Here is a 24,140-nt window from a genome sequence, read left to right on the forward strand (position 1 = left end):
GTCTCTCTGAAGGAGTCTTTCCCCAAAGACTAAAGATAGCCAAAGTTATACCTATCCATAAGAAAGGTGATCCAAACAGTCCTGAGAATTTCCGCCCTATTTCCCTACTCCCAGTATTTTCAAAAATATTTGAATCTGTAATTAAGGATCAGTTGTACAAATATTTCGAAGAGCACAATCTGCTCATGACCGGCCAGTGTGGCTTCAGGGCGGGTCTCTCGACCATAGATGCTCTAGATAAGCTTGAAGCAGTAGTACTGCATGGATTTGAGGCTGGAGGCTTTACTGGGGCCACCCTGTGTGATCTCAGTAAGGCCTTCGACACGGTCGACCATCGGATACTGCTGGATAAATTGAATTTTTATGGAGTAAAGGGCTCTGAACTCAGGCTCATGGAGTCATACCTGGCTGGGCGTGAGCAGAGGGTGCTCATAAATGGACATATCTCTAGCCCTTGTCAGATCACTCATGGTGTCCCACAGGGGTCTGTACTTGGCCCCCTTTTGTTCATTATCATGACCAATGACCTCATTCCAAATTTTGGAGGAAATGTCGTCTGCTATGCTGATGACACTACCCTTTTCAGTTTCTCTAAAGACCTGATAACTCTAAATGGTCAAATGTCTGAGTCCATGGGGATAGCATCAGCATGGTTCCGAGCTAACTTTTTTAAGTTAAATGAAAGTAAATCCCAAACCATTGTTTTCACTTTAAATCAGATGGATCATGAAGTTTCAAATGTTAAATTACTAGGCCTATATTTGGATCCAAAGTTAGACTGGCACTGTCATATTTCTCATGTCTGTAGTCGTTTGTCTAGGGTAATTTTTCTCCTGAGAAGACTTAGAGACTCTGTACCCAAGGAATGGTTAAAAACAGCCTATGTAGCATTTTTTCAGAGTGTACTTCTGTATGGTTTGCGTCTGTGGGGCTCCGCATCTGGGGTCGAGAGGGTCTTGCTTCTGCAAAAGAAAGCAATAAGGATTGTGAATGGTGCAGATTATCTGGACCATTGTAAACCAATCTTTGTTGCCGAGTCCTTGATGACAGTTTACAATCTCTTCATTTTGCAGTGTCTCATGTCATGTAAGAGGAAGCTTGGCACTCTCGAGCTCAGAGGAGGGGTCCACCACTACAACACTAGGAATAAGCAGGATCTAAACATACCTTATGTTAGACTAAAGAAAACCCAGGCTAGTAAGGAAATCTTAAGCTTGAAATTAATGAACAAATTGCCTTGTACAGTTCGGAACCTGCCAATCACTAAATTCCAAAAGAGGGTGAGGGAGTTCCTATTGACTAACCCACTTTACTCAATCCATGAGTTTTTGAACTTCCTGACAACTTGTAAGTATGTTTTTTTATGAGTTTTTGCAAGTGTGGTTTTATTTTATTTTCTATGCATGAAGTGTTGCAGGAACAAACAAATCATGTAATTTTTGCAATTTTTTAGTACTCTAACCTAGTATTAGTTTATTTGACTTTTTCCATACATGTATCATGTTCACGGAAAATAAAGCATTTCATTTCATTTCATTTCACACGACCGCCTTTAACTGCATGCCGCGGCCTTCAAACTGGCAACGTCGCAAGTGGTGTTGTAACAGCTGTTTTTGTTTGGAAGCAGCTAAAGGTATTTGTGTATTTACGAAAGATTGGGTACTGGACTATGACAATATTGACTCCGCTTAAAAATGTACAGATATAGATTTTAATTCATATTGTTTCGGTTTTCAATTCTGTGGGTTTTATTTTCAATATTTTAATAAATTTATGTTCATAAATTTAAATTTATATCAATAAAGTGCGAATTAATGAGCTGATGTCACCTGTCTGCCATGTTATCTTATGGGACGTCTGTCGCTGAACAACACCACTTGCGACGTTGCCAATTCTACCAGGCCGCGGCCTGTAGTTAAAGGCGGCCGTGCCCTACATCAGTCTTGTGTACAGAAATGTTTTATAACCAATGATAGCAGTAACACCCTTGTTGTTAGTCTACCTAGTTTGCTTTCCTGTTTTTAGCCAATTAGTCATCGGCAAAAGAAGAACGTGAAGCTATTGGAAAAACGCTGGACCAATCAAAACACTCAAGGTGTCAACTGCTGCAACTCGGCAGACGAATTTAATACATAATACAAACATTGTAATATTACAAATAAAGTATGTTAAATTAGTTTTTGTTTGTTTTGAGGTTTGAAAACGTAAGTAGTATATAGTTTTATTTAGCTTGAAAATGTATCTCGCTTACAATTTAGCCAAATTGATTTTTCCTAACCTTAGTACAAATGAAAGGACACTTGTAGGTTATGTTTTCCTTGTTCCCGGCACCTAAAACGAAAGTGCAAGTGTTTAGATTTATTTAATTTACTTGGCCCCCATATTCTGGTAAACAATTAAAATTTCGAAGAAAATTTTAATCTAATCTATCAATGTTTTATCTCTTTTTATAATGAAACACATCTAACCAAAGATTGGATCTCTCTGGCAAACCTTAAGTTAGGCCTACTGATTTTAAAATGGTAGCCTAATTCTTCAATCATTGTTCAATGTAATTTTTTGTCTCTAACTTATTTCACATGAGTAATCAGAGGTGACAGTCCCAAACTCATTTTAGAGTTCCTAATTTTTTTCCAATAAATTAAATCCTTTTTCAAAAATTGAAAAAGGAAATAAAAAAAAATCAAAAACTTTCCTAGGGTAACTCTCTTTTCAAGGCTTTTAATGATTTAAAATGCCAGTGTTTCTGACTTGTGTTTTTGCAGCATTTAATCCACTTTTTGACGTGTCCATATGCATGTATCTACTGGAATAAAATTTTGATTTGATTTGTCAGGAATCAATCAATCAATTATTGAGATGGGGACACCACCTAGGTGCGTATTTTAACCCAAATATGAGTGAAGGAGAATGCTTTTAGGAAACCCTAAAGAATTGCAATTTTTACATTTTACATGTGGGAAACTAATACAGCCTACAATTATTTTCCCAGTTATGCTCTTCTAGAAAGATTTTTTCTGTCACAGTAATTTAGCCTTTGCCTAGCCTTTGGGGTTTCAACATTTATAAGTTAAGTAACTACAACTGTTTGTACAGGATGATGTGGAAAAACATACTTCACTCTGTATGCTTACTCTTCGTCTTCACTGAGTTGTCGGAATGCAAGAAGAAGTCAAAGTCTGTGACAACTGTTCTTGATGCAAAATGGGAACAGACACCTTTGGTCCTTGAGATAGCGGAGTATTTAGCTGAGGAAAGCTCTGAGGTGTTTTGGCAGTTTGTCGATGGGGTAGCAGCTTTAGATATCCCCTTGATTGATCTAGGTAAGCATTAATACAACAATTAAGTACCGTACCTAGGCCTACCTATGTTTTGAAAGTGACAGATGTATGCCATTATGAAGCGTAATAATTACTCAAACCCAATTTAGAGGAAGTTGTAACCTTGGCAAAATCTTTTGTAGCTGCCACCACAAAATATGACTAAAATATTTATGATTACTTTATACGGTAGTATTGTTGGTTTACCCCAATAATGGTGGGCTAAACTCAATACCATACAAGAACCGATGCCGTAAACAGAACGTAGGCCTATTAAGTTGAAATGTTGTCACATATTCTTGATAAAAATTGCTTCCTAAATAATGTAGGCCTACCGTATGCTTCTATTTTTCTTTTCAAATAGCATAGCCTACAATTAATTGTAGCCTATGTATAGGCTCAATTAACTAAGCCTAAGTGCAAACTGCAAATTACCTATTACCGTATCTTCATCTTTTACCCAAAAGGGATTGATGGCGTCAATACTTTCAAAAATCAAAAATATACATTTAGACAAACTGACATAAATGCAAAACATATATTTACAATATTGGCAATGTGGATAGGCGGATCAGTCAGAAAATTCTGGGAAAATGTCTTCAGAAAATTCTTTTAGGGAATAGTAGGCTCTTGACTTGAGTAGAGGGACCAGCTTCTTTAAGAAAAGCTTACGCTCAAGCTGTTTGATAGAGTTGGGCAGCTTGTTATAGATTTGTATTGCTCCCGTGTTGTAACTCTTCTGGGATCTCGTCAGCCTAACCCTGGGCACATCAAGCAACCCGCGCTGCCTAGTTTGGTGGTCTGGTCATGAACCGCTGAAAGAAGTTGAAAGTTGGCGCAGTTGTCATGGATCGTCAGTGAGCATACAAGGATGTAATGGCTATAAACCGTGAATATCCCCAGCCTTGCAAAGATGGGTTTGCAATGGGCAAGGCGGTCACTAAATGTAATATGTCGTACAGCACGTTTCTGAATCACTAATATATCCTCAACATCAACCGCTTGACCCCAAAGTAGTAGGCCATAGCTCACATGACAGTGGAACTTGGCATGATAGATGTTAAGCAGGTACTGTTCAGTAATAAAATTTCGCAGCTTGAGCAGAAGACAGCACACCCTAGAAAGTTTGCTGCTAACGTTGCCTATGTGATTGTTCCACGCCAATTTCCTGTCCAGATGGAATCCAAGGAGCTTAACTGGTTCACTAGGTGGGGCATTTCTTGCCAGACTGCAGACCAGTGTCTGGGTTTTTTCCTGGTTGAGCTGAAACCCATTTTCTTCGATCCAGCGGGATGCTACGGAGAGATGTTGGTTGGCATCTGCAGTGGACAGCTCAACTTGGGGACCCCGTGACACCAGGGTTGTGTCGTCGGCAAAAAGCACCACCCCTCCATCTCTATCAAGGTTATTAATCATTACTAGGAACAATAACGGACCTACAATCGATCCCTGAGGGACACCTTACAAATATAGTATATACAAATATACATGAGCATAACTTTAAAGGTAACAGTTTGCACATTTATAACTTCTTAAGTGATTAAGTAATACCAATTTGTTAGTAATTGATACAAAACATGCCAGTGTTGTACCGAGTGGGGGCGGGAGGGGTCCCAGGCCCCACACCAACCTCGGCCCCCAAATTAGCGCCTATTCCCCTAACGACGGGCACAGAGTTTGCCGAGGGTCTCGGCATGGAAAGGGGCCTCACTTGGGGCCTCAAAAGAATGTTTTCTTTCTCTTAGAAAATAAATCTCGCCAATAATCTGTTACAATTAGGGGGTAGTACAACTTTCCGAGTCAAACTTATATCCTCACAATCGCCGAAAGTGTCTGGAAAGATTGCGATAGAAAATCATGACTCCCAGCGATCGCGGGTGACGATAATCAGGTCTCGCAACCGCAAAAGACGTTCACAATTGCTCCGAGACAGACACGATCATGATTTCACCGCGATATTGGTGAAAGAAGATTATGTCCTCACTAACATGGACAAGTTGTTCAGGATTTCCCCTCGATCATAATGAATAGTAGTCTAATGTCCTCGCGATGGCGCAAGATTTTAATTATTTCACCAAGGGACGTACAATACGATTCCTTAACGATCGCGGAATATGCCCACGATTCTACCTTCACCAAGACCGTGCTGGACTCAGCTACAAATTTGTTGTGACCTAAGGACGATTTCGTTAATTTTCTATCCAGTTTCATGTTCACGATTTCGCCGCGATGGCGGCGGGCGATAATGTTGTCCCTGCGTTAGCGGGAGATGTTAACGATCTCATCTTAAAGGCAAGGAGAATATATTCCCCCCCCCCCTTGTGACCGCGAAAGATGTTTACTATTTCACCGTCGATCCCAGAAGATAGCCACTATTACTTCGCAACCGAGGGAGATGGAGATAAAGACCCCGCAAATACGGAAGATGCTCACGATTTCGTAGTTGCCAAGGATAATATTGGTAATTTTCGCCGCGATTTGCAGAAGTCATTTGGACCATTTAAAGTAGCCTAAAACATAATGTATAATATAAAGATAATATAATAATACTGTATTTTATACAAAGATATTATCTTCTAAATAAAAAAATGGTTAAAAGGAGTCACAGTAAAAAAAACCTCATTTGTGTTACTTCTTGGAGTGCTTAAGTGCTCGTGCTTATTATGAATCTCCAACTCATAAAAACATAAAATGTTAAAAGCTTAAAGAAAAATTTAATTTAGCATCATTACATTTGACTTAAAACAATAAATTACACTCAAAACAGTCGACATAGCCATGACCCTATTTAACTTGAGCTCATTTCATCAGTGATGCAAAATATATTTTTTAATAAATTAATAAATACGTGAAATAATAAGAACCATAGTACTGTACCCTGTTTAAATAATTTTGAACATAAAATGATTTTAAACAAGGTACTATGATATTTATTATTTCATGTATATACATACATTTTTTATATATATATATATGTATATGTATAAATATATATATACGGAAAGTAAATAAAAGAAACGTCTTATAACACTTAAAACATATATTTACGCTTATAGGCTACTGTTACTCACAAGACGGTAAATATACAAAAAAGATGGTAAGTGGTGATCGATTTCGATTGGACACTCCAATCATCATCAGACCCAATAGGCGAATGACAAGAATCTTGAATGGCGCCCCTACTTATACCCTATTGGCTACCGGAAGCACCCGCCAATACATTTTTATAAGTACAACTGGAATCAAAATGTATTTGTTTATTAATCAACTTATTTCTATTTTTACATTTTTCCTTATAAATATACAATTCTTCCCTAGCATTCATTACATATCCTTTCTTACAATTCTTTAAAATATCTATACTATCCTCCATTTTTCCTAGTGAGTGGCCATTTTGTAACAGGTGTTGTGCGACATTTGATCTTTCCGGTTTGTTGTTCCTCCACGCAGATATGTGGTTTTTGAAGGGGTTAACGAAGTTCACAGTCTGTCCAATGTAGAAGCTATCACAATCGTTACAATTGATTTTATAGATGCCCGAAGCGTCGAATTTGTTACAATCTTCTATTTTTGGATGCAGTATTTTACTCATGGTGTTCTGAGTCCTGTAGGCTATTGAAACTCCGTATTTCTTGAATCTGTTAGCAGTCCTTTGTGTTGTAGTCCCTGTGTAGCTAAATGTGATATATCTGGTGTTTTCCTCTTATATCTCTTCTAATGTTGTTCTGCTGTGTAGTGTATTCTGCCTATCGATTTTCCTCCTCGTCTTCCTTGCGATGTCCTCTATCGTCTTGGTTCGAAATCCATTAACTTGAGCGATCTTCTTAATGGTGTCCAGTTCTTTCTTCCTATTGGTTTGGCTAAGTGGGATCTTATAGGCTCGGTACAGTATGGATCTAAAGGCTGCGGTCTTGTGGATTGTCGGATGGATAGACTTGCTGTTGATTGTAGTGTCCGTTTGCGTAGGTTTCCTGTAGATGTCAAACTCTATCTTGCTGTCTTTTCTCTCTAATGTGAGGTCCAGGAAGTTGATCTTTTTGTTTTCTTCAAACTCGTTGGTAAAGGTGAGGTTCGGGTGGTGGCTGTTTAGTGTCTGCATCATCGTTTCGTGCTCTTGCTCCTGGGCTTGTCTGAAGATAACAAGAATGTCGTCTATCTAACATACAGTTTTACATCATGATTCTTTCTTAAATTCTTTAACATTTCTTTTTCCTGATGCTGTAAAAATATTTCTGACAAAATTGCCGAAAGTGGACTTCCCATAGCTAAACCATCTGTTTGTTCGTAAAATCTATTGTTAAATCTAAAATAATTTTGTTTCAAAACAGTCACAAGCAATTTTATATCTGATTAACATATTCATCGTCTAAACTACCTATTCTGTAAAAGCCTACATTTAACAAGATCTAGGCCTACAGTTTCAGATACAGGTATGTTGGTATACAGATTTGCGATATCAAATGAGACTAGCCTACTATTGGAATCTATATCTATGTTCTTTACACGTTCAACAAATTCATAACTATTCTTTACATTGTATACATATTCTAATTCTAAATCATTGCTGAGCTTACTTGCTAATAATTTTGAAACATTGTAGGTAGGAGCACATTTAAAGTTAACTAAGGGTCTGATGGGTACATTCTTCTTGTGTATTTTTGGGATCCCTTTCATCACGGGCGCTTTAGAATTTAGGAGTGTCCAATCGAAATCGATCACCACTTACCATCTTTTTTGTATATTTACCGTCTTGTGAGTAACAGTATAAGCGAAAATATATGTTTTAAGTGTTATAAGACGTTTCTTTTATTTACTTTTAATAAATAACACAAATCAACATTAGGAGGTACTCGTAAAATTCATGACTGCCAGCTTATTAGGCTATTAACATTTGAAATCAAGAAGAAAGTCGATTGTGCAACACCAGTAGACCGTTGCTTGTATCCAGATCTACTGCAAGGCCTACGCAAATCAACAAGTTTGTTGGCTCGTAATTGTTATATTATGTAATCTATCTCAGTCGTAGTTCCTACGTAATTGTTTTAATCTTAATCTTAAACATTGTAGGCACGGAAAAGGCAGTGTACGAGCGAGCATTGGCAGAAGCGAGTAGGTTGCTCTCACCAGCACAACTATCATTGCTCAAGTTGTCAGTGTCGCTACACGTCTACTCGCCTCGAGTGGAAATGTACCACCAAATGGCACTGGAGCGCGGGGTCAAGTGCCCGGCGGCAGTGGATGTTGCTGGAACTGTTGTCTGCGAACCACACAAGATTGAGGAGGCAGTGAAAGAAGCTCTGGTAAGCTGCTTGGATGATGTTATGGTAGGGACAGTATTTTAACATATGTGTATTTATGCTTTAAAATTTGTTTGTAGTGATCCAGATGTTCACAGAAATCTATCAAAATCAGCCAATTTCTTGGGTTAGGCTACTTTTTATGCTCAATAAAAAATAATTGATGAAACAGCTGATAAAACATCTACTTTCATTTAGAAAACTAACTTAATTTACAGCTGATTTACATTTAAATAAACAGAGGCAAATAGAGAATCATCAATAGGCTACTGAATTTAGACTTTGAGAATCAGTCAGTGTCAGATGTAACTGTTCGCTGTTGTATCGTACAGAATTTTTAAACTTAGAATTACACACACAGGTTACGGTGGAATTTTAATTTGAATTAAGATTTTATATCCCTCATTGTTTACAGGCTCGTCCAGACTTATCAAGATTGGAGACGTTTAGGCTTGATCATCACTACCCTGGCTCAGAAAATAAGAGTTTGGTTGCTATATTGTATGGAGAGGTAAGTTGCATTTTAGGCCTTCTATAATGTGGTGTGTATACTGTTTGGTGGCCTAATTATCTGCAATCTTACCATATCAAAGATTTATTGATGTGACAATATGACTAGACTACTCTAAAGTACTGTCTTTGACGATTGAGATGTACATTGTAATTGTATTTATTCATGAATAAAACATGTATAATAATAATAACAGTTTTACTTAACAATTTTGGTGGGCTTTTGGCATTTTTTGTATTTAACAAATGAGTTTAAATTTTTACTTCTTTGTCCACGATTTTGAAAAATTTAACATATTAAATTTTTGACAATCTAAATCAGCTAAGTACCAATGTAATTATTGAGCCAATGTTTTTTAACTATTATTGGCTCTTAATGGTTCATTGCCTGTATTTCATGCTGTTAAGATAAATAAGAAAACTAAAAAATTAACTTAATCTGCAGGGTTGTTGGGACAATAGTATTGTTTATCCTATGTGTGTTTCCAGATTGGTACACCTGAATTTGCCCAGTTCCACAAGCGACTTCGTCAGTTGGCCACATTGCAGCCTGTTGACTATGTGTTAAGGCATTTTGTCAAGGTTTGTAAAATAGTTAATGGAGTTAATTTTCTGTAAAGTAATATGTACATTTTGAGACAAGGAATTATAGCTTTATTTCTAGAACTGTACCGGCTGAACCTGCTAGATGTATGGTTTGACCTCATATCTTTGTAAAGCGATTTGTCGCCGTTTTGATCCTAAAAAAAATCACTCGCTGTTGGAAAGTGCAAAATAGAACTGAGGTTCAATATATTTCGAACATCCAAATAGCTAAACCTAAAAGTAACAAAAATGAAACGAAACTAATCAGAACTCTCATCTACACGATTTTTGGGTAGCCTAGCCTATAATAAAATTGAATCCGTCTTTTCTCTACATACACTTAGTTTTGGGCCCTACTATAATTGGGTTTAGCAAATCCATCTAGTTTTAATTTATTTGTATTGCCTTTGTTTATTAATAAATTCACTTTAATCCTAATTCTATCTAACAGCACTTGAGAATTATGTGACTCTTAGTGCTGTTCACTTATCTATTTTAATGGTGTGACTTCCTCAAGGCATTTCTCAATGGTTTTGTATTGCTTCAGGAGCGACCAAACAAGAAGTTGCGGTTGTCTGGATATGGAGTCGAGCTGCAACTCAAATCCACAGAGTACAAGGCCCAGGATGACACTAAGGTGAAGGGAACAGATGGAGATGACTCTCAGGAAGAGGAAGAAGACGTGGAGATAGAGGGGTTTGTCATCAGCAAACTTAAGTAAGTCCAATAGTACCAACACACTACTCTGGTAAAGTCAAAAGTTCTAAATAAAGTACAATATCCCATAATGGTGCGTTGGTTGCAACATTGAAATATATAAAATTTTAATGAAAAAGTCTTATGTAAAACTATGACATTTAAGTAAAAGTGTTGGTTTGTAATTTAAAAGAAAGAAAAACTCAGTTAACACCTTCGCTACCGCAATAGTAACAAATTTTTCATTCATGGACCAGCGACGCACATATGCGACGGCTGGTTTCTACCCATAGACTGCCATCGCATATATGTGACGGCTAGTCACATTAAAGAGACAGACGACGCATATTTGCGTCGGTGTTCCAATGTTATCAACGCTTATATCTTTGTAACGGTCTATTTGAAGAGACTGAATTCTCTGCAGTGGTCTACAGGGATGTCTGTTGCACAACTGTGTCACTTGGTCTGTGGATATGATGACTGGTGATGTCATATGATTGGAAAAACTGTTCTTTACTTCTTTAGGCCTACTTCTTCTTTACTGCATAACTGTATGTGTGTATGCTGCATTATCCCATGCAGTTTTTATATTTGTTCAATTATAAACTGTTCTTGAAAAATCGTTTTTTTTACTTACTTTCACCTAAAAATATAAAAAAAAATAACTGTCACATATATGCGGTGTTTGGGCTATTTCAAGAAAAATATAATAATTTTCACTATTGTCTCAGCTATAGACCGGGTGTCCCAAATATGCAACATTACAAAAGGTTATCAAAAACATAAAAAAACAACAATATATTATTTACAAACAAGATTGCAAAGTATTACAAAGTAAATGATCACTGTTTAACAGGTTTTTGCCCGTGGTCTGCGTGTACTGTTAACAAAGTGACAGTCAGTCTATGTATATGATTAAATTGTATACGTCGGTCCGTGGCAATGATCGTGGCGTCAGATATATGTGACGCTCTGTAGCGAACGTGTTAACATTTATTTTTGAACTTTTAGCATATTTGCTTTAAATTTCTACAAATAGAACAGAAATTACAACTGAACCATGAATCAAACCACACCAAAATTTATATATCCACTACCTGTGGGAAATCAGAGATTTTCTTTCTTAAAACTAAATTTTAGTTCATTAATACGTTGTTTTCAATCAAGCTCTATTCTGGAAACTAAATGATTCTTGGCAGCTAAACTTGTAACTGAATGTTCCAGGATGATGTACCCTGACAAGAAGGAGCAGTTGGAGAAGCTAGCGCAAGAACTGACAGAGACGAGTGATCAGCTGGCGCCACTCAAGGTGTGGCAGTTCCAGGAGTTGAGTCTACAGGCGGCGCAGAGGATACTGTCAGCTCCTAGAGAGGAGGCACTGCACACGTTCACACACATTGCTCAGAACTTCCCCATGCAGGTGATCACCATTAGGGTGTTTGACTTAAAACTTTATAAGTATTTCAGGCAAAACATAGCGTGTGTTTTTTTACAATGCCTCACAGCACAGAATAAGCACATAACCCAGAAGGCTCACTGAGCCAATAAAAATGTGTTTGAATCTGCTAGTGTCTACCCCAGAATCTAGAACTGCTACTGTAGCTGTTGTATTAAAAAGTATACACTTGTATTATCAGCTGGTAGCATGCTATTAGTATAGGCCTGTCCTATTCAAATTCTTTTTTGTTGAACAGATAGCCTAAAAAGTCACGTTTAATAAACGGAACAGAAAATTATAATATCATCAGCTTAAAATATGTTGGACTCACCTATTTAATCAAGATAATTCTCAAAACATTAACTAATCTTGGTAACTAACTTAGTAAGAAATGTGTGTTAGTACCACAACAATTAGCCGAACAAGAAACAAGATACTATTGAATTAGTAGCTAGGCAGTGATAAAACACCACACCTGAATGATATAATAGATCACTATCATGGAGAAATTTATTTTGGAAGCAAATTCTTTACAATTTTACTTTTTATTTTTCTCCAGGCCAAATCACTGGTTAGAACCACGGTGAATGCAGATTTCAAGGCAGAGATGGTTCGCAACCAGGAGAGGTTCGCAGCAACTCTCAATCTACAACCGTCAGACACTGCGTTGTTCCTCAATGGCATCTTCTTTGACATGGACCTCACTGACACCATGGCCATCCTGGACTCCCTGAGACAGGAGCTGAGGGTACTGGAGGGACTGCATGCCTCTGGTAGGTTGAACATTTTGTCAGTATGGTCATGAAACGGCTGTTGAGAAATAAGGTATAAATTAGTGTTTCTTGCAACGTCAACAATGGATTTATTGCCATGAGAAGAAGGTTGAAAATTCATTAAAGCCTATAAAGTCAATGATAAAAATTTATAAATTCTGTATTTCTGGGTGGAACATCAATTAATAAGACAAGTTTTTACTGCACAAACAAAACTGAGTACCTCCTCTCTGAAGAAGACCTACATCAGGACAAAATATCAGTGTTATGTTTTGTGTTCTTTTAGTGTGTATCTATCAGCCCCTGGACACTAATTTTCTCAGATAAGCTTCAACTCTATTCCTAAAAAAAAATTTCCTTATTAAGTATAAAATAAAATATTTACAAGCTGTTAGCATGAGAATGGTACTTCCAAACGATTAGTATTTCATAAATGATGTATGTGGTACACATTAGGGGAAAACTTGACAAAAACCGCACAAAATTGGGGTTTTGGACGTTTGTAATTTTATTTCCTAAGTAGGTAACTTAGGCCATGTATTTTAGGGAAAAGTACCGGTATCAATAATCGTCCTCAAAATTTCGGTTATGAATAATTGGGTAGGCCTATGTACCCAAGAGATGGGCCAGCGATTGCAGTACATAGCGGTGAGTAGAAACCGAAAGTGACACTTTGGAAAAGCAAGTTTAGGAGCATCCCTAAACCTCTGTCACGATCACAACGTCACAACAAAATCCATCAGATCTTCATCATCACCCACTGCAGTTATGATTATTTACTTAACAATTCACACAACTGTCATTGAAGCGCCGTCAATGAGTGTAAACCTTCTTTGTTAGCTATTGGCGACGATGATTTAAAAAATGAAAGCTTCCCAGCCCTATACAACACTGATTCACGATCTTTTCCCCCGTTAACAAAACTCAAGTACAATTTGAAGTACACAGAGAATCTCCGGCTCCCGACCTGGATGATGCCTAGTTATTTAATTTCATTTACGGTTACGCATTATTGCACTTGCCAGTTATGTAAAGCACAACGTTTTTAATCTCACTTGGTTTGGATTTGCTTACAAAACGTGATCGGAAATGGTTGCAGTATTTGTAAACATATCAGTAACAGCATGACACCATGTAAAGCAGGATAAACTTGAATGAGTTCGCGAACCAGCATGATCGGACCATGGGAACGGGGCTTTACGGGGGGTTTTATGGGGTAAAAATTGGTTTTTCTCACTCTTGACCCTCAAAACACAAAATTTCCCAATTTCTCTTTAGACATTTTTAATGAGCTTAAAAAAAAAATAATTTAGTATATAAAAGTATTTTGGTTCGGTTATTAGTAACGGAGAAAATTTTAAAAAATGTAAATTTAAAATTCCCATGTTATTCTTATGGAGAATATTGTCAAATGTTGTAGTTTGCTTGTTTATGGATATAATTTGATCAAACTTGGCAAATTTATTTATTTTGTACTAAGCTATCAATATTTTACTAAAAAACACACTTTATTAGTTTCCTTGTAGCAGCAAACCTAGGTACTCGTTAAACCTAATGATATTAAAATATATTTAATTGAAAATCAACTCAGACAAATGGAAATTCGCTAAGTCAGCAGGTTTGCTGCGGCGGGGGTATTTAATCCATAACAAAATAAGTAGGCTTGTTTTGGTCTATTTTAAAATCCAAATTAGTTACCAACTAATAATAAAATCCTAAAATCCTCTTCTTTCAGGAATAACGGATAAGTCAACGTTGAGCTCCCTGTTGGGCCTGGACCTGAGTAGCAATGGAGGTCAGGACTTTGCCATAGACATCAGAGACTCGGCCATACAATGGGTCAATGACCTGGAAGTGGACAAGCAGTACAGGAGGTGGTCGTCTTCTCTCATGGACCTGCTGAGGCCCACGTTCCCAGGGATGGTGAGGCATCTGCGGCGAAACCTGTATAACCTGGTAAGTGACATGTAGACCAGATTACTCAAGAACATAGTCAGTGTGTCCAATTGACCGGGAAACTATAAAACCGGGAGTTGTATATGAATTTTTATGACTGACAAATGTAGGCCCTATGTGAGCTGTACATAAATTATTGATAGAACTGGGAATTTTTCAATAATTGCTAATAGCCTATGGTTGATTGTTGTGGTTGATTGGTTGATTAAAGTCGTTGGTTTTAATGGCTCTCTTCAAATCTCATCACTTTTATTTGTAGTTAAAAATTCCGATCGCAAAAAGAAACATGGCAATACAAGGCGCGATCAAAATGTCACCGCACCTTAAGAAATGCTCACGGGTACTGCTACAATTGTGAGAGATCAGATTGATGATATGATTCTGGTGTAAAGAGTTTTGGAATCAACTCATATTTTTTTTAATTAATAAAGAATAAAGTATATTGCAGTTAAAATTGATTTCAATTCTGTATTGTATTTTATGAACATTTTTCTTGAGCATGAGACACAGGTGTGTGAGCAATAGTTTGCTGCGATTGTCTACACAACTGCTGGAGACGTTCAGAATTTTTTCGCGATCGTAGATGATGATACCCAAGTGAGGGATGATTGTGAAATTATACTAGTTGGAAAAAAATTTTACATTGTTAACATGCTCAATACAACATATTTACCTGAAGTAATTACATACAAATATAATACAGAATTTTCAAAATTTATCATAACTTTAAATTGCATCCATACGGTAGCCTAAAAGAAGAGTTTTGACAAAACGAATCATTATATAGCACAGCTGTGTTGCCTACTCTTCGCATAGTAAAATTAATTCATCACCTGTGAAATATAGCTGTAAAAATTAGTATATTAATCATTGCATAGTGATAATAAACTACCGATTAAATGGCACAGTTTAACCTAGCACTTTGACAGTAGGCTTGAAGCTGCATTAAACAATTTGCTTTCTCGTAAACCATCCTGAAAGCACTGTTGTTTTTCTTGATTTGTTAAACAAAATTGCATTCTCAGGGTAATCACTGTGGTGATGCTATGCAGGGATTTGGGCCACTTAAGTAGTTGTTTTCATCCCACAGGTGATCATAGGGGACCCGTCCAAACGACCTGTCTGGCCACTGGTTAAGCTGGTAGAGTCGTTCTACGTACACACGGCTCCACTGAGGCTGGGGCTGGTGTTTGCCGTCAACAACACTGCGACAGGTAGAGAGGACGCTGGGGTCGCGCTGCTCAACGCTTACAACTACGTGGCGGAAGTCAAGAACGCTTACGAGGGTCTCAGCTTCATTACTGATGTAAGCTTTCACTGAAGTGACTTCCTAGAAGTAATGTATTAGATTGTTGTTTATTATTGTCTACGACAGTAAAAGGAGAGGTAAGGAAAATCATGAAAGTTTTTAAGGGAAAGTCTAACTTATCAAATTTTTTAGGACGTGGCAAAGAACCTGTCACTCTCTCACTAATGTCCGAGACGCTAACCTCTAGGCTAGCAAAACTCCTCTCTGTTTTTGTTAGGATGTGATTTATACTTCAACAGAATGTAGGCATTGAACACTTAGGGTAGTTTGTGTGAATTTGTTAAAGTTAAGTACCTATTTAAATTTTTCAATGTTCTTCAATGTGTTTTAAGGTTCTTTAAATATTACAAATTTCATGATAAAAGAGTCGTCTGAACTAAAAGGCATTGGTATGATGAAATCTTACATTTTGAACTTACTCACTCAACAAATTTAAACAACAGAGAATTTTAATTGCAGGTGTATGCATCGGTCAAAACTGAGGGAGAGCGTGATGTACAAGTGTCGGATGTGATCAAGCTGTTGAAGGCTCGTTATCACTCTGCGGACATCGAGGAGATCCTTGGAGAGGACACAGACTACGACACAGGCCGTAAACTGGCTCAGGACTTTGTACAAAGATCAGGCCTCAGGTCCCTACCTCAGGTGAGATCTATCATTGGTATTGTAAACGCTATTGGAAAGTATTTATTTAGTGCACATGGTTGTAAGTAACTAGGCGGAGTGGCAACACTTCATTGGTGGCAACAGCCATAACAACAACTATTTTGTGAACTCTCTTTCTCTACACTTGACAAAGTCAACCCAGGGAACAAAATATTGTGTGATTTACGCGTCTTCTGTGTGTTTTACCTTTACTTCTTCTTAGATAAGCTAGCTGCTATTCTTATTCTACTATTCAAAATGCTGCCCTAGAACCTTTCCTTGATAAAAAACTTACTTCTTTTATTATTATTGATTAATGAGGATAAACCACAATCACTGAGCTAAGTATGTTTCATATTTGTCAAGGCCCTGATAAATGGAATCCCATTACCAGAGAAGACCCTCAACTCTGATGAGTTTGAAGGAGCTGTGTTGACGGAGATCATGACCCAGACTCCGGCTGTACAGAAGGCAGTGTATCGTGGAGATCTCACTGACGGCATGAATGTACTGGACTACTTGATGGATCAACCCAATGTGATGCCCAGGTAGGTGTACAACACAGCCAGTGCCTAGTAGTAAATCATGGAGTTAGCTGTAGGCTGTACGCTTTTGAAAACCACTCAGGCAGTATGTATGTGTACATCAGTTTCCACCGAAAAAGTGATACATTTTTCCAATATATTTTTATATTTAAAATAAACTTATTTAAGACCTTACTTTGGCTGGGCCATCTAGCGATAGTTGGTGATATTTTGAACCTAATTGTACCTTTAAGCTTAGGGAAGTCATGACCTCTCTAATGGCAGTTTTTTTTGGAGGATAATATTGTTACCATCCTAAACATTTTACTTGACAAATTAAAATGATGTATTCCTAAATTTGAAGTAGGCTAGTTTATTGCATAGTTTAAACCTTAGCATTGTTAAACTATTTGGGTAAACAAACTGACTTCATCATGCACATAAGATATCCTAACTAACCTATATCATTAATATCTGTGATGTGGACTGGAAAGTGTGTGTGTCTCTTGTCGGCAATGCAAAATTTTCAATACGGCCGTTTTTTTTATAAGTAATTTAAGGTCAAAATATTGATATTCAGTTTATTTATCTATTGTTAAATACCTCATTTAAGATAGAACAGGACAGTATCGGTTAAAATATGGAATCTAAGATGTAAAAGGTTGAAATAAATCATTCTTTTAGCCTCTGCACGGTCTGAGAAAAGGTACCTCTTGTTGCTCAATGTTATTTCGCCATAACTACAAGAGGTACCATTTCTAATATTAACTTTATAAACAGATTTTACTATAGTCCAAAAAATGAATTGTCCTGCACTCTAGTGTAAATTTAGAGAACTACAACAAAGTTCAGTTTACAAAGAACAAAATATATATCATAAATTTTGCAGTCCCGACAAGAGTTACCTTTTCGTATGTTATGGAGAAATAACATAGGATAGACAAGAGATCCCTTTTTTGAAATGTGATTTTTATGACATGCTTTGATAAAACAATTATTTAAATGAAAACCACTGTGACTAAGACCAAAATTGTTATTGCCTCCAAAGAAGACATTATACGATTTCTTTTGATACCAAAATCGTTTCTTAAATAAAAAAAAAAAAATTAAAAAAAAAACTGTCAAAACGACCCTTTTCCATAACAAAGTTTCAAAGTCCTATAACTTTAACATAAACAAAAATTGTAGATGCATGGGACTTGCACCAAGTGATTCGGAATTTAATAAGAAATTCACTGACTATATTTCTATATTCTATATATTCACTGTAGAATATATAGAATATTCTATATATTCTATATTCTGACTATATTCACTGAAATATATTTCTCAAAATTAAAAACTCCCGACAAGAGGTCCCTTTTCGCTTTCCACATCACATATATACTATTTACCGAGTTTTGGCTGTAGATTGAACGAGAGGATTCTGCAAACGGAGGACAGCAAGTACTTGGATCTGGTGAAGAGTGCTGCCAAGCTGAGCGAGTCCATGGTGTACATCAACAGTAAACAAGCCAAAGACAAGGTGCAGCCACTGACGTACTGGGTGGTGGCAGACCTCAGTAGAGATGCGGACAGGGAACTGCTCCTCACTGCTCTGGAACAGATGGTGAGGGAAAATAATCTCAAGTGCTGTCAGTTCCTCAAGCATAAACAATTTAATAGTTGTTTTATATGTATGAAAATATTAAATCGAGTGATTTTAGTTGCCCCTAGACAATCCAACAACTCTTTTCCAACACATTTAGTAGTCCAAGGCACCTCCAGAAATTATCAGCAGAAACTGTGTAACTTACTTTAAATCTATACTTATTTAATACGCAAGCAGGATTTTTGTGACAATTACTCCTCTGAAACTACTGAACCGATTGACACGTTTTTGGTGTCATTGAAAAGAGCGTAACGTGAAGTTGTGCAGGAAACTTTCTTTTTAGATAAATAATTAGAGAGTGAGGCCCTGGGGCCCTTTAAAGTTTCGTATTTCTCCATAAGATTAACATGGGAAACAAACATTGTTTTGAAACTCCAGCTGTTGTCAGAAATTAAATATTAATTGGTCTCCATGGAAGCATGAGAAAATTCACAATATTTACATTTGCTTTGAATTTTGAATTTAAAAGTAAACAACCAGAACTGTCAAATGCCTATTTCGCAATTTCAGACAGCTGATCCAAAAAATAAAACAACTATGTGGTAGGTTTATTTAATCTTAAACTTGAGGATAGATTATTTATTATGAATCTATTTCGATTATTATGAAACCGATTTTTCCCGTTGCGAAGCAAAAATTAAAAAGAGAAGAAGAACATGTTAATTGTAAACAGTAATGTGTAAATAATTACCTATGTTGTATTAAAAATGTGTATAGTTTTGGATTATGGTTTGTGTTTAATGATATAAGTTATTAATTATTGAATTTTTATTTTAAGAATTTGGCATATGAGTATGCCTATGATAAATAACACAATTTTAGAGCTCTGCCAGGTTTTGCCTAACTCTGTTCTGTAGAGTTTAAAGTAGCCTACACCTTATTGTCTACAAATTGGCTAAATAACTTAGGTACGGTACATTATAAAAGCTGACAGCTTTTTTATGTTGACTTAAATTGTAAGCTTACCTTTTCCCGTCCATGAGCAGTTTGATAGTTAAAAAATAACCCTTTAAACTGGAATAGGACTGGTATGTAAATTGTGAGTATTTCCATCAGTTAATAATCTTTTAGTCGACTCTTTTAAAATCATCGGAAATTATGGCTGTTATTATTAGTTTTTAAACAAGTAATTTGTTTATAAATAACTCCTGTACTTCTTTGCAATTGCTCGATTTCGAGCAACATGTACACTAGTTTTTAATAAATGACATATACTTTTTTGTCCTTTCATACTGTCCCAAATGTGTAAAAGCTGTTGGCCATTTTTTGACTGATCAAATGCATTATAAATCATGATAGTTGGAAATTTGTTTGTGATCAGACACCTTTCTGACCCCTTATTGTCGGATTATGGAGGGATAACTATACTATTACTTTTGTGTGTGTGTATTATCTCTAGTGGCTATAATTTTCTTGAACAGATCAGATACTAGTCTTGATACAATCTAGTGGTGTGGCTGTGATTCAGACGTAAATGTTTCAAAAAATGAAATCAATTATAGTTTTAGAATTTTTTTTAAATAAAGTAAATGGCAGCGAGGTGTTGATTTTCACAGTAGGTTTTGAATTGTATTTTAAATAAATTAAATTTTAATTAAAGATTTGAGACTTGATTCTTAGGATTTAGATTCAAGACTCAAAAAGTCTGACTATTGCTACATTAGTATACTTATATCTATACCTATATATACAATATATCTGGAAACATAGTCCTGGTTGGTAGCTGAATAATGTGCTTGCCTTCTATCAAAAGGTTGCTGGTTTGATCCTGAGAAGAGTCTGAACTGAAGCGTTTTGATAGTTTGAAACTGGACACCTCAGTCCTTGATCTTATGAATTAATTCTGGCTAAAGAAGCAAAAAAAATTGGTTTCACGCTACATTAATCATCTCACTCCATTCTATACACACACATTATTAATATGCAGCTTGAAATATGCACTCAACTGTAGGTTCCGGGATTAAAAAATTGATTGATGTGGTTAACATAATACTAATTCTGGTACACATTGCAGAAGTCGAGTGGTCGTATCAGAGTGGGGGTGGTCATCAACGCAGCTGCAGACGCAGACCAAGCTGTCAACAAGCTGGTAGTAGCAGCATTGATGCAGGACCCTACCACAGCTACTGTCTCCAAGATACTGAAGGATGCTGACGCCATTGCTCTAGGCGACAGACACCCTTCTGCTTACGGGCTTAAGGTAAAAATACGTGCTAAAGCGATAAAAAATAGGTCAAATTGGGCTTGATTTGGGGGAAGTAAACTATATGTTGAGCTTTGTACGCCTACTCTATTTTTTGAATAAACGACCTTTTAGCATAAAATTCTGATGTTAAATTGTTTTACTACTTTTGTTGTGGTGATTAGTAAGTTAAAGTTTTGAAAAAATTTGTCTAGTTTGATCAATCCAACTCTTATCTATCCATTTGCATTGATAGGAATTTTGGTACTTAAGTATTATACGGAGGCCACCCTTATACAACGCGCTGCGGCGGTTAGGTTTGGTCATCATGAAGCTTTTATGACTTGTCTGGTTCGATTCATAATGAAAGTAGGAAAGTCCTACAAACATATTTATAATAGACCAACCTAACCTAACCACCGCAGCGCGCTGTAAAATAAGTGGCCTCCGTATAATACGTAAGTACCGGAATTTTTAGCAACTTTTAAAAACATTTAAGCCAAGCATTTTCTTTTATGCTTATTTTTATGTCGGTGGCATTTCGTTATTGTGAAATACACAAATGCCTTTATGGAAATCACTAAAACATCCAACCATCTAAAGTTTGTGGGCATCCTGGGAATAGAACCCATCCCTCCTGAAATGAATTTTATAACTCTGTATAAAAAGTAATTGTATTTGAGAAGAAATATGACAGGGAAGGGATGTCAAATTTCTTATAATTCCGAAAACTTAGTTTGTATACACTAGACACTAAATTAGTTTTATAATTTTTTTTATTTAATTTTTACTATAGTATAGTGAAAAACATTTAGGAGTCATTAGCCTCACAGACTGAATCGTGCAATTCGAAGTAAAAACTTTATCAATTACTAAAGAGTTTTAGTGTTTCTGTACAATAACACTGTGACTTGTTAGTTTGTATCCACTTTTGTATTGTTCCATCAATCTAAAGTTGTTTACAAAGAGGGAGACTGAAAGCTTTAAATTTTCTATCTACTGAACACCACTTTCAAATTAAACACATTCTTAAATCATCCCCCTATGCCCTTAGGATGTGGACTGGGATACAGTCGGTGCAGTCCTGGAGCAGCACAGAGAGCAGGCAGCATGGGTGCTAGGGTTCCCAGTAGGGGCCCGGGGCCTGGTGTGTAATGGACGAGTGTTGGGGCCCCTCGACCTCTCAGAGCAGTTCACTTCTGATGACTACAGTCTGCTGGAGCGCTTCACCATGTCTACTCATGTGGACAAAGTGTACAACATGCTGACCAAGAAAAGCGATGGTAACTACTTTAACTTTTCTTATTTCATTACTTTACTTTTTAATTTCATCAGTCTGTAACAGAAAGGGGCTTGTAACAGTTTGAACAATTTTAATAGTTGACAATTTTCTTCTTAGTTAATTTCCAATATTGACTTTTACAATGAACTTTGTGCTGATAAGTTTAGTCGTAGAGTGCTGATAGGTTTTAAGTTTTAACCTTTGAGATTTTGGTCAGGTTGCATGGTAGAAAGTTGAAGGGTAGGTGAGGTTTTAAAATCTAGTTGGTATTCGCATAAAAATTTTATAATTACATGTATTTCTTTTTGTGTTGTAGTATGATATCTTAATTCTTAGATGCTACTAAATTAATTATTTGAAGGTAAATTAAAATCAGAGCATTAGAAATCAGTGGAACAGTTAAAATGTCTATATGAAAAGAAATATTGTTTTCACATCTCGAAGAACAATTTAATTACCATGCTGTATTGTTTTACCGATTTTGTTGTGCTTTGAAATATTTGTTTTAGGGATAAGAAAGAGGTGCTTGTCAGTTATGGGTAGAAATCTTAGCTTGAGATACAGATGTTGTAATTCCAGCACCAAAATTATGAGAAATCAAACATTGTATATTTTTTTGAAAAAAAAAACCAAGTTGAAACCAATCTACTAAATTGTGAATAGGGAATCAAACTCCTCAATGATTGTTTTAACTGGCTTTTTTAACCCATAATGAAGTTGTAGCCTATAAAGTTCTCACCTAGTTTGCACATTGTTTTGCAGAGTTGGATGTAACCAGTGACATGGTGATGAGGGCTGTCTCACTGTTGGCAGCCAGACCTCAGACTCGTAGCAGGTTTGAACTACCCGAACTTGGAGAAGAACACAGGTATTTTGAAAATGATTCATAATTTTATTGTATGTTTCTTGTTTGATGTTAATTGTATGTTTTATTGTATTCACAAATTTAAACTCATTTTGTTGTGTTTTGCTGCTACAATCTTTACCTTGTTACCATCAAAATATAAATTAGAGATTCTCCATGTTAGTTTAAGTGGTATAAATATGCAGCAATAGACGATCAAACTAGCTTTTTTACCTCTTAAACCTCATTATATGAGGTACACTTACTAAATTACTCCCAAGGCCAATGAAGTATTTTGCTTATTATCTAACTGTATCTATCTGTATTCTCATTTCCTTGGCTGCTTCATCTTTCTACCTCTGCTCTGAGTGTCTAGGGATTATTAAGACGATAATTTTATTTTCTAATGTGATTTGTAAAAGAAAACATCCAAACCCTTGTACTATTCTTTAACATTGATATATTCTCAATATCATTTAACACCATTTGTCTAGTGACATATGGCATCAGAGGCCAGAATCTGGTGACTTAGGTACTTTAAAGCTTTCTTAAAAGGTCAGCTGATTACTAATCCAAGATTTTTGTGGTGTACACTTAATATACATTTCATAAACTAACATTTACAGCAAGTAATTTTTGGCATGTAATAATGTAAGGGGTTGACCAATCACTGTGCTTGTAGTGTGATCAAGATGGCTGCTAGAGACCCGTCCGCTCCAGCGCTAGACATTGCTGTGGTGGTAGACCCAGTGTCCCGGGGAGCACAGAAGGTTGGACCCATCTTGTCTGTGCTACAACAGGCCACCAACTGTCACATACGCATCTTCCTCAACTGTGTGGACAAACACTCGGACATGCCACTCAAGAGGTTGGTCCAGACTCTCGTATAACCATTGACATTTGGATACCGGAGTAGAAATTCCATGTATACGTACAGTAGCCTCCAGCTGTAGCCTTTTGTGTATTAAAAAAAATCTTATCTGAATGAGCCACTCACAGAGTTTGCTGATGTAGAAAATTCTATTTTCACTCCTAGTTTTAATTTTCTGGTGAAAAGTACCTGGTGTAGGAATACAAAGGAATGTACCAACTAACCCTTGAATTTCCTAACAAGAAAACTACTTTTTA

The 24,140-nt window shown here is 36.5% G+C and overlaps 1 protein-coding gene across 2 annotated transcripts in view; it reads left to right on the forward strand.

Annotated features, from left to right (window-relative positions):
• Nucleotides 1-2,100: 2,100 nt before the first annotated feature.
• The window catches only part of LOC128991628 (UDP-glucose:glycoprotein glucosyltransferase-like), a 45,767-nt gene continuing 23,727 nt past the window's right edge, over nucleotides 2,101-24,140 (forward strand). For both annotated transcript variants that reach the window (XM_054414680.1, XM_054414681.1), the window contains exons 1-17: nucleotides 2,101-2,204; nucleotides 3,097-3,323; nucleotides 8,388-8,620; nucleotides 9,033-9,128; nucleotides 9,617-9,709; nucleotides 10,260-10,429; nucleotides 11,633-11,828; nucleotides 12,406-12,619; nucleotides 14,355-14,575; nucleotides 15,666-15,881; nucleotides 16,344-16,529; nucleotides 16,896-17,077; nucleotides 18,464-18,662; nucleotides 20,719-20,904; nucleotides 21,941-22,169; nucleotides 22,931-23,036; nucleotides 23,695-23,880. In XM_054414680.1, the coding sequence (XP_054270655.1) occupies nucleotides 3,098-3,323; nucleotides 8,388-8,620; nucleotides 9,033-9,128; nucleotides 9,617-9,709; nucleotides 10,260-10,429; nucleotides 11,633-11,828; nucleotides 12,406-12,619; nucleotides 14,355-14,575; nucleotides 15,666-15,881; nucleotides 16,344-16,529; nucleotides 16,896-17,077; nucleotides 18,464-18,662; nucleotides 20,719-20,904; nucleotides 21,941-22,169; nucleotides 22,931-23,036; nucleotides 23,695-23,880 (2,939 nt within the window). In that variant the 5' untranslated portion in view covers nucleotides 2,101-2,204; nucleotide 3,097. The remainder of the gene's footprint in view (nucleotides 2,205-3,096; nucleotides 3,324-8,387; nucleotides 8,621-9,032; nucleotides 9,129-9,616; nucleotides 9,710-10,259; nucleotides 10,430-11,632; nucleotides 11,829-12,405; nucleotides 12,620-14,354; nucleotides 14,576-15,665; nucleotides 15,882-16,343; nucleotides 16,530-16,895; nucleotides 17,078-18,463; nucleotides 18,663-20,718; nucleotides 20,905-21,940; nucleotides 22,170-22,930; nucleotides 23,037-23,694; nucleotides 23,881-24,140) is intronic.

This window comes from Macrosteles quadrilineatus, unplaced genomic scaffold, assembly GCF_028750875.1.
Source record: "Macrosteles quadrilineatus isolate MER2022 unplaced genomic scaffold, UCM_ALF_1.0 Scaffold_4__1_contigs__length_99947679, whole genome shotgun sequence".
In the NCBI taxonomy this organism is placed as follows: Eukaryota; Metazoa; Arthropoda; class Insecta; order Hemiptera; family Cicadellidae; genus Macrosteles; species Macrosteles quadrilineatus.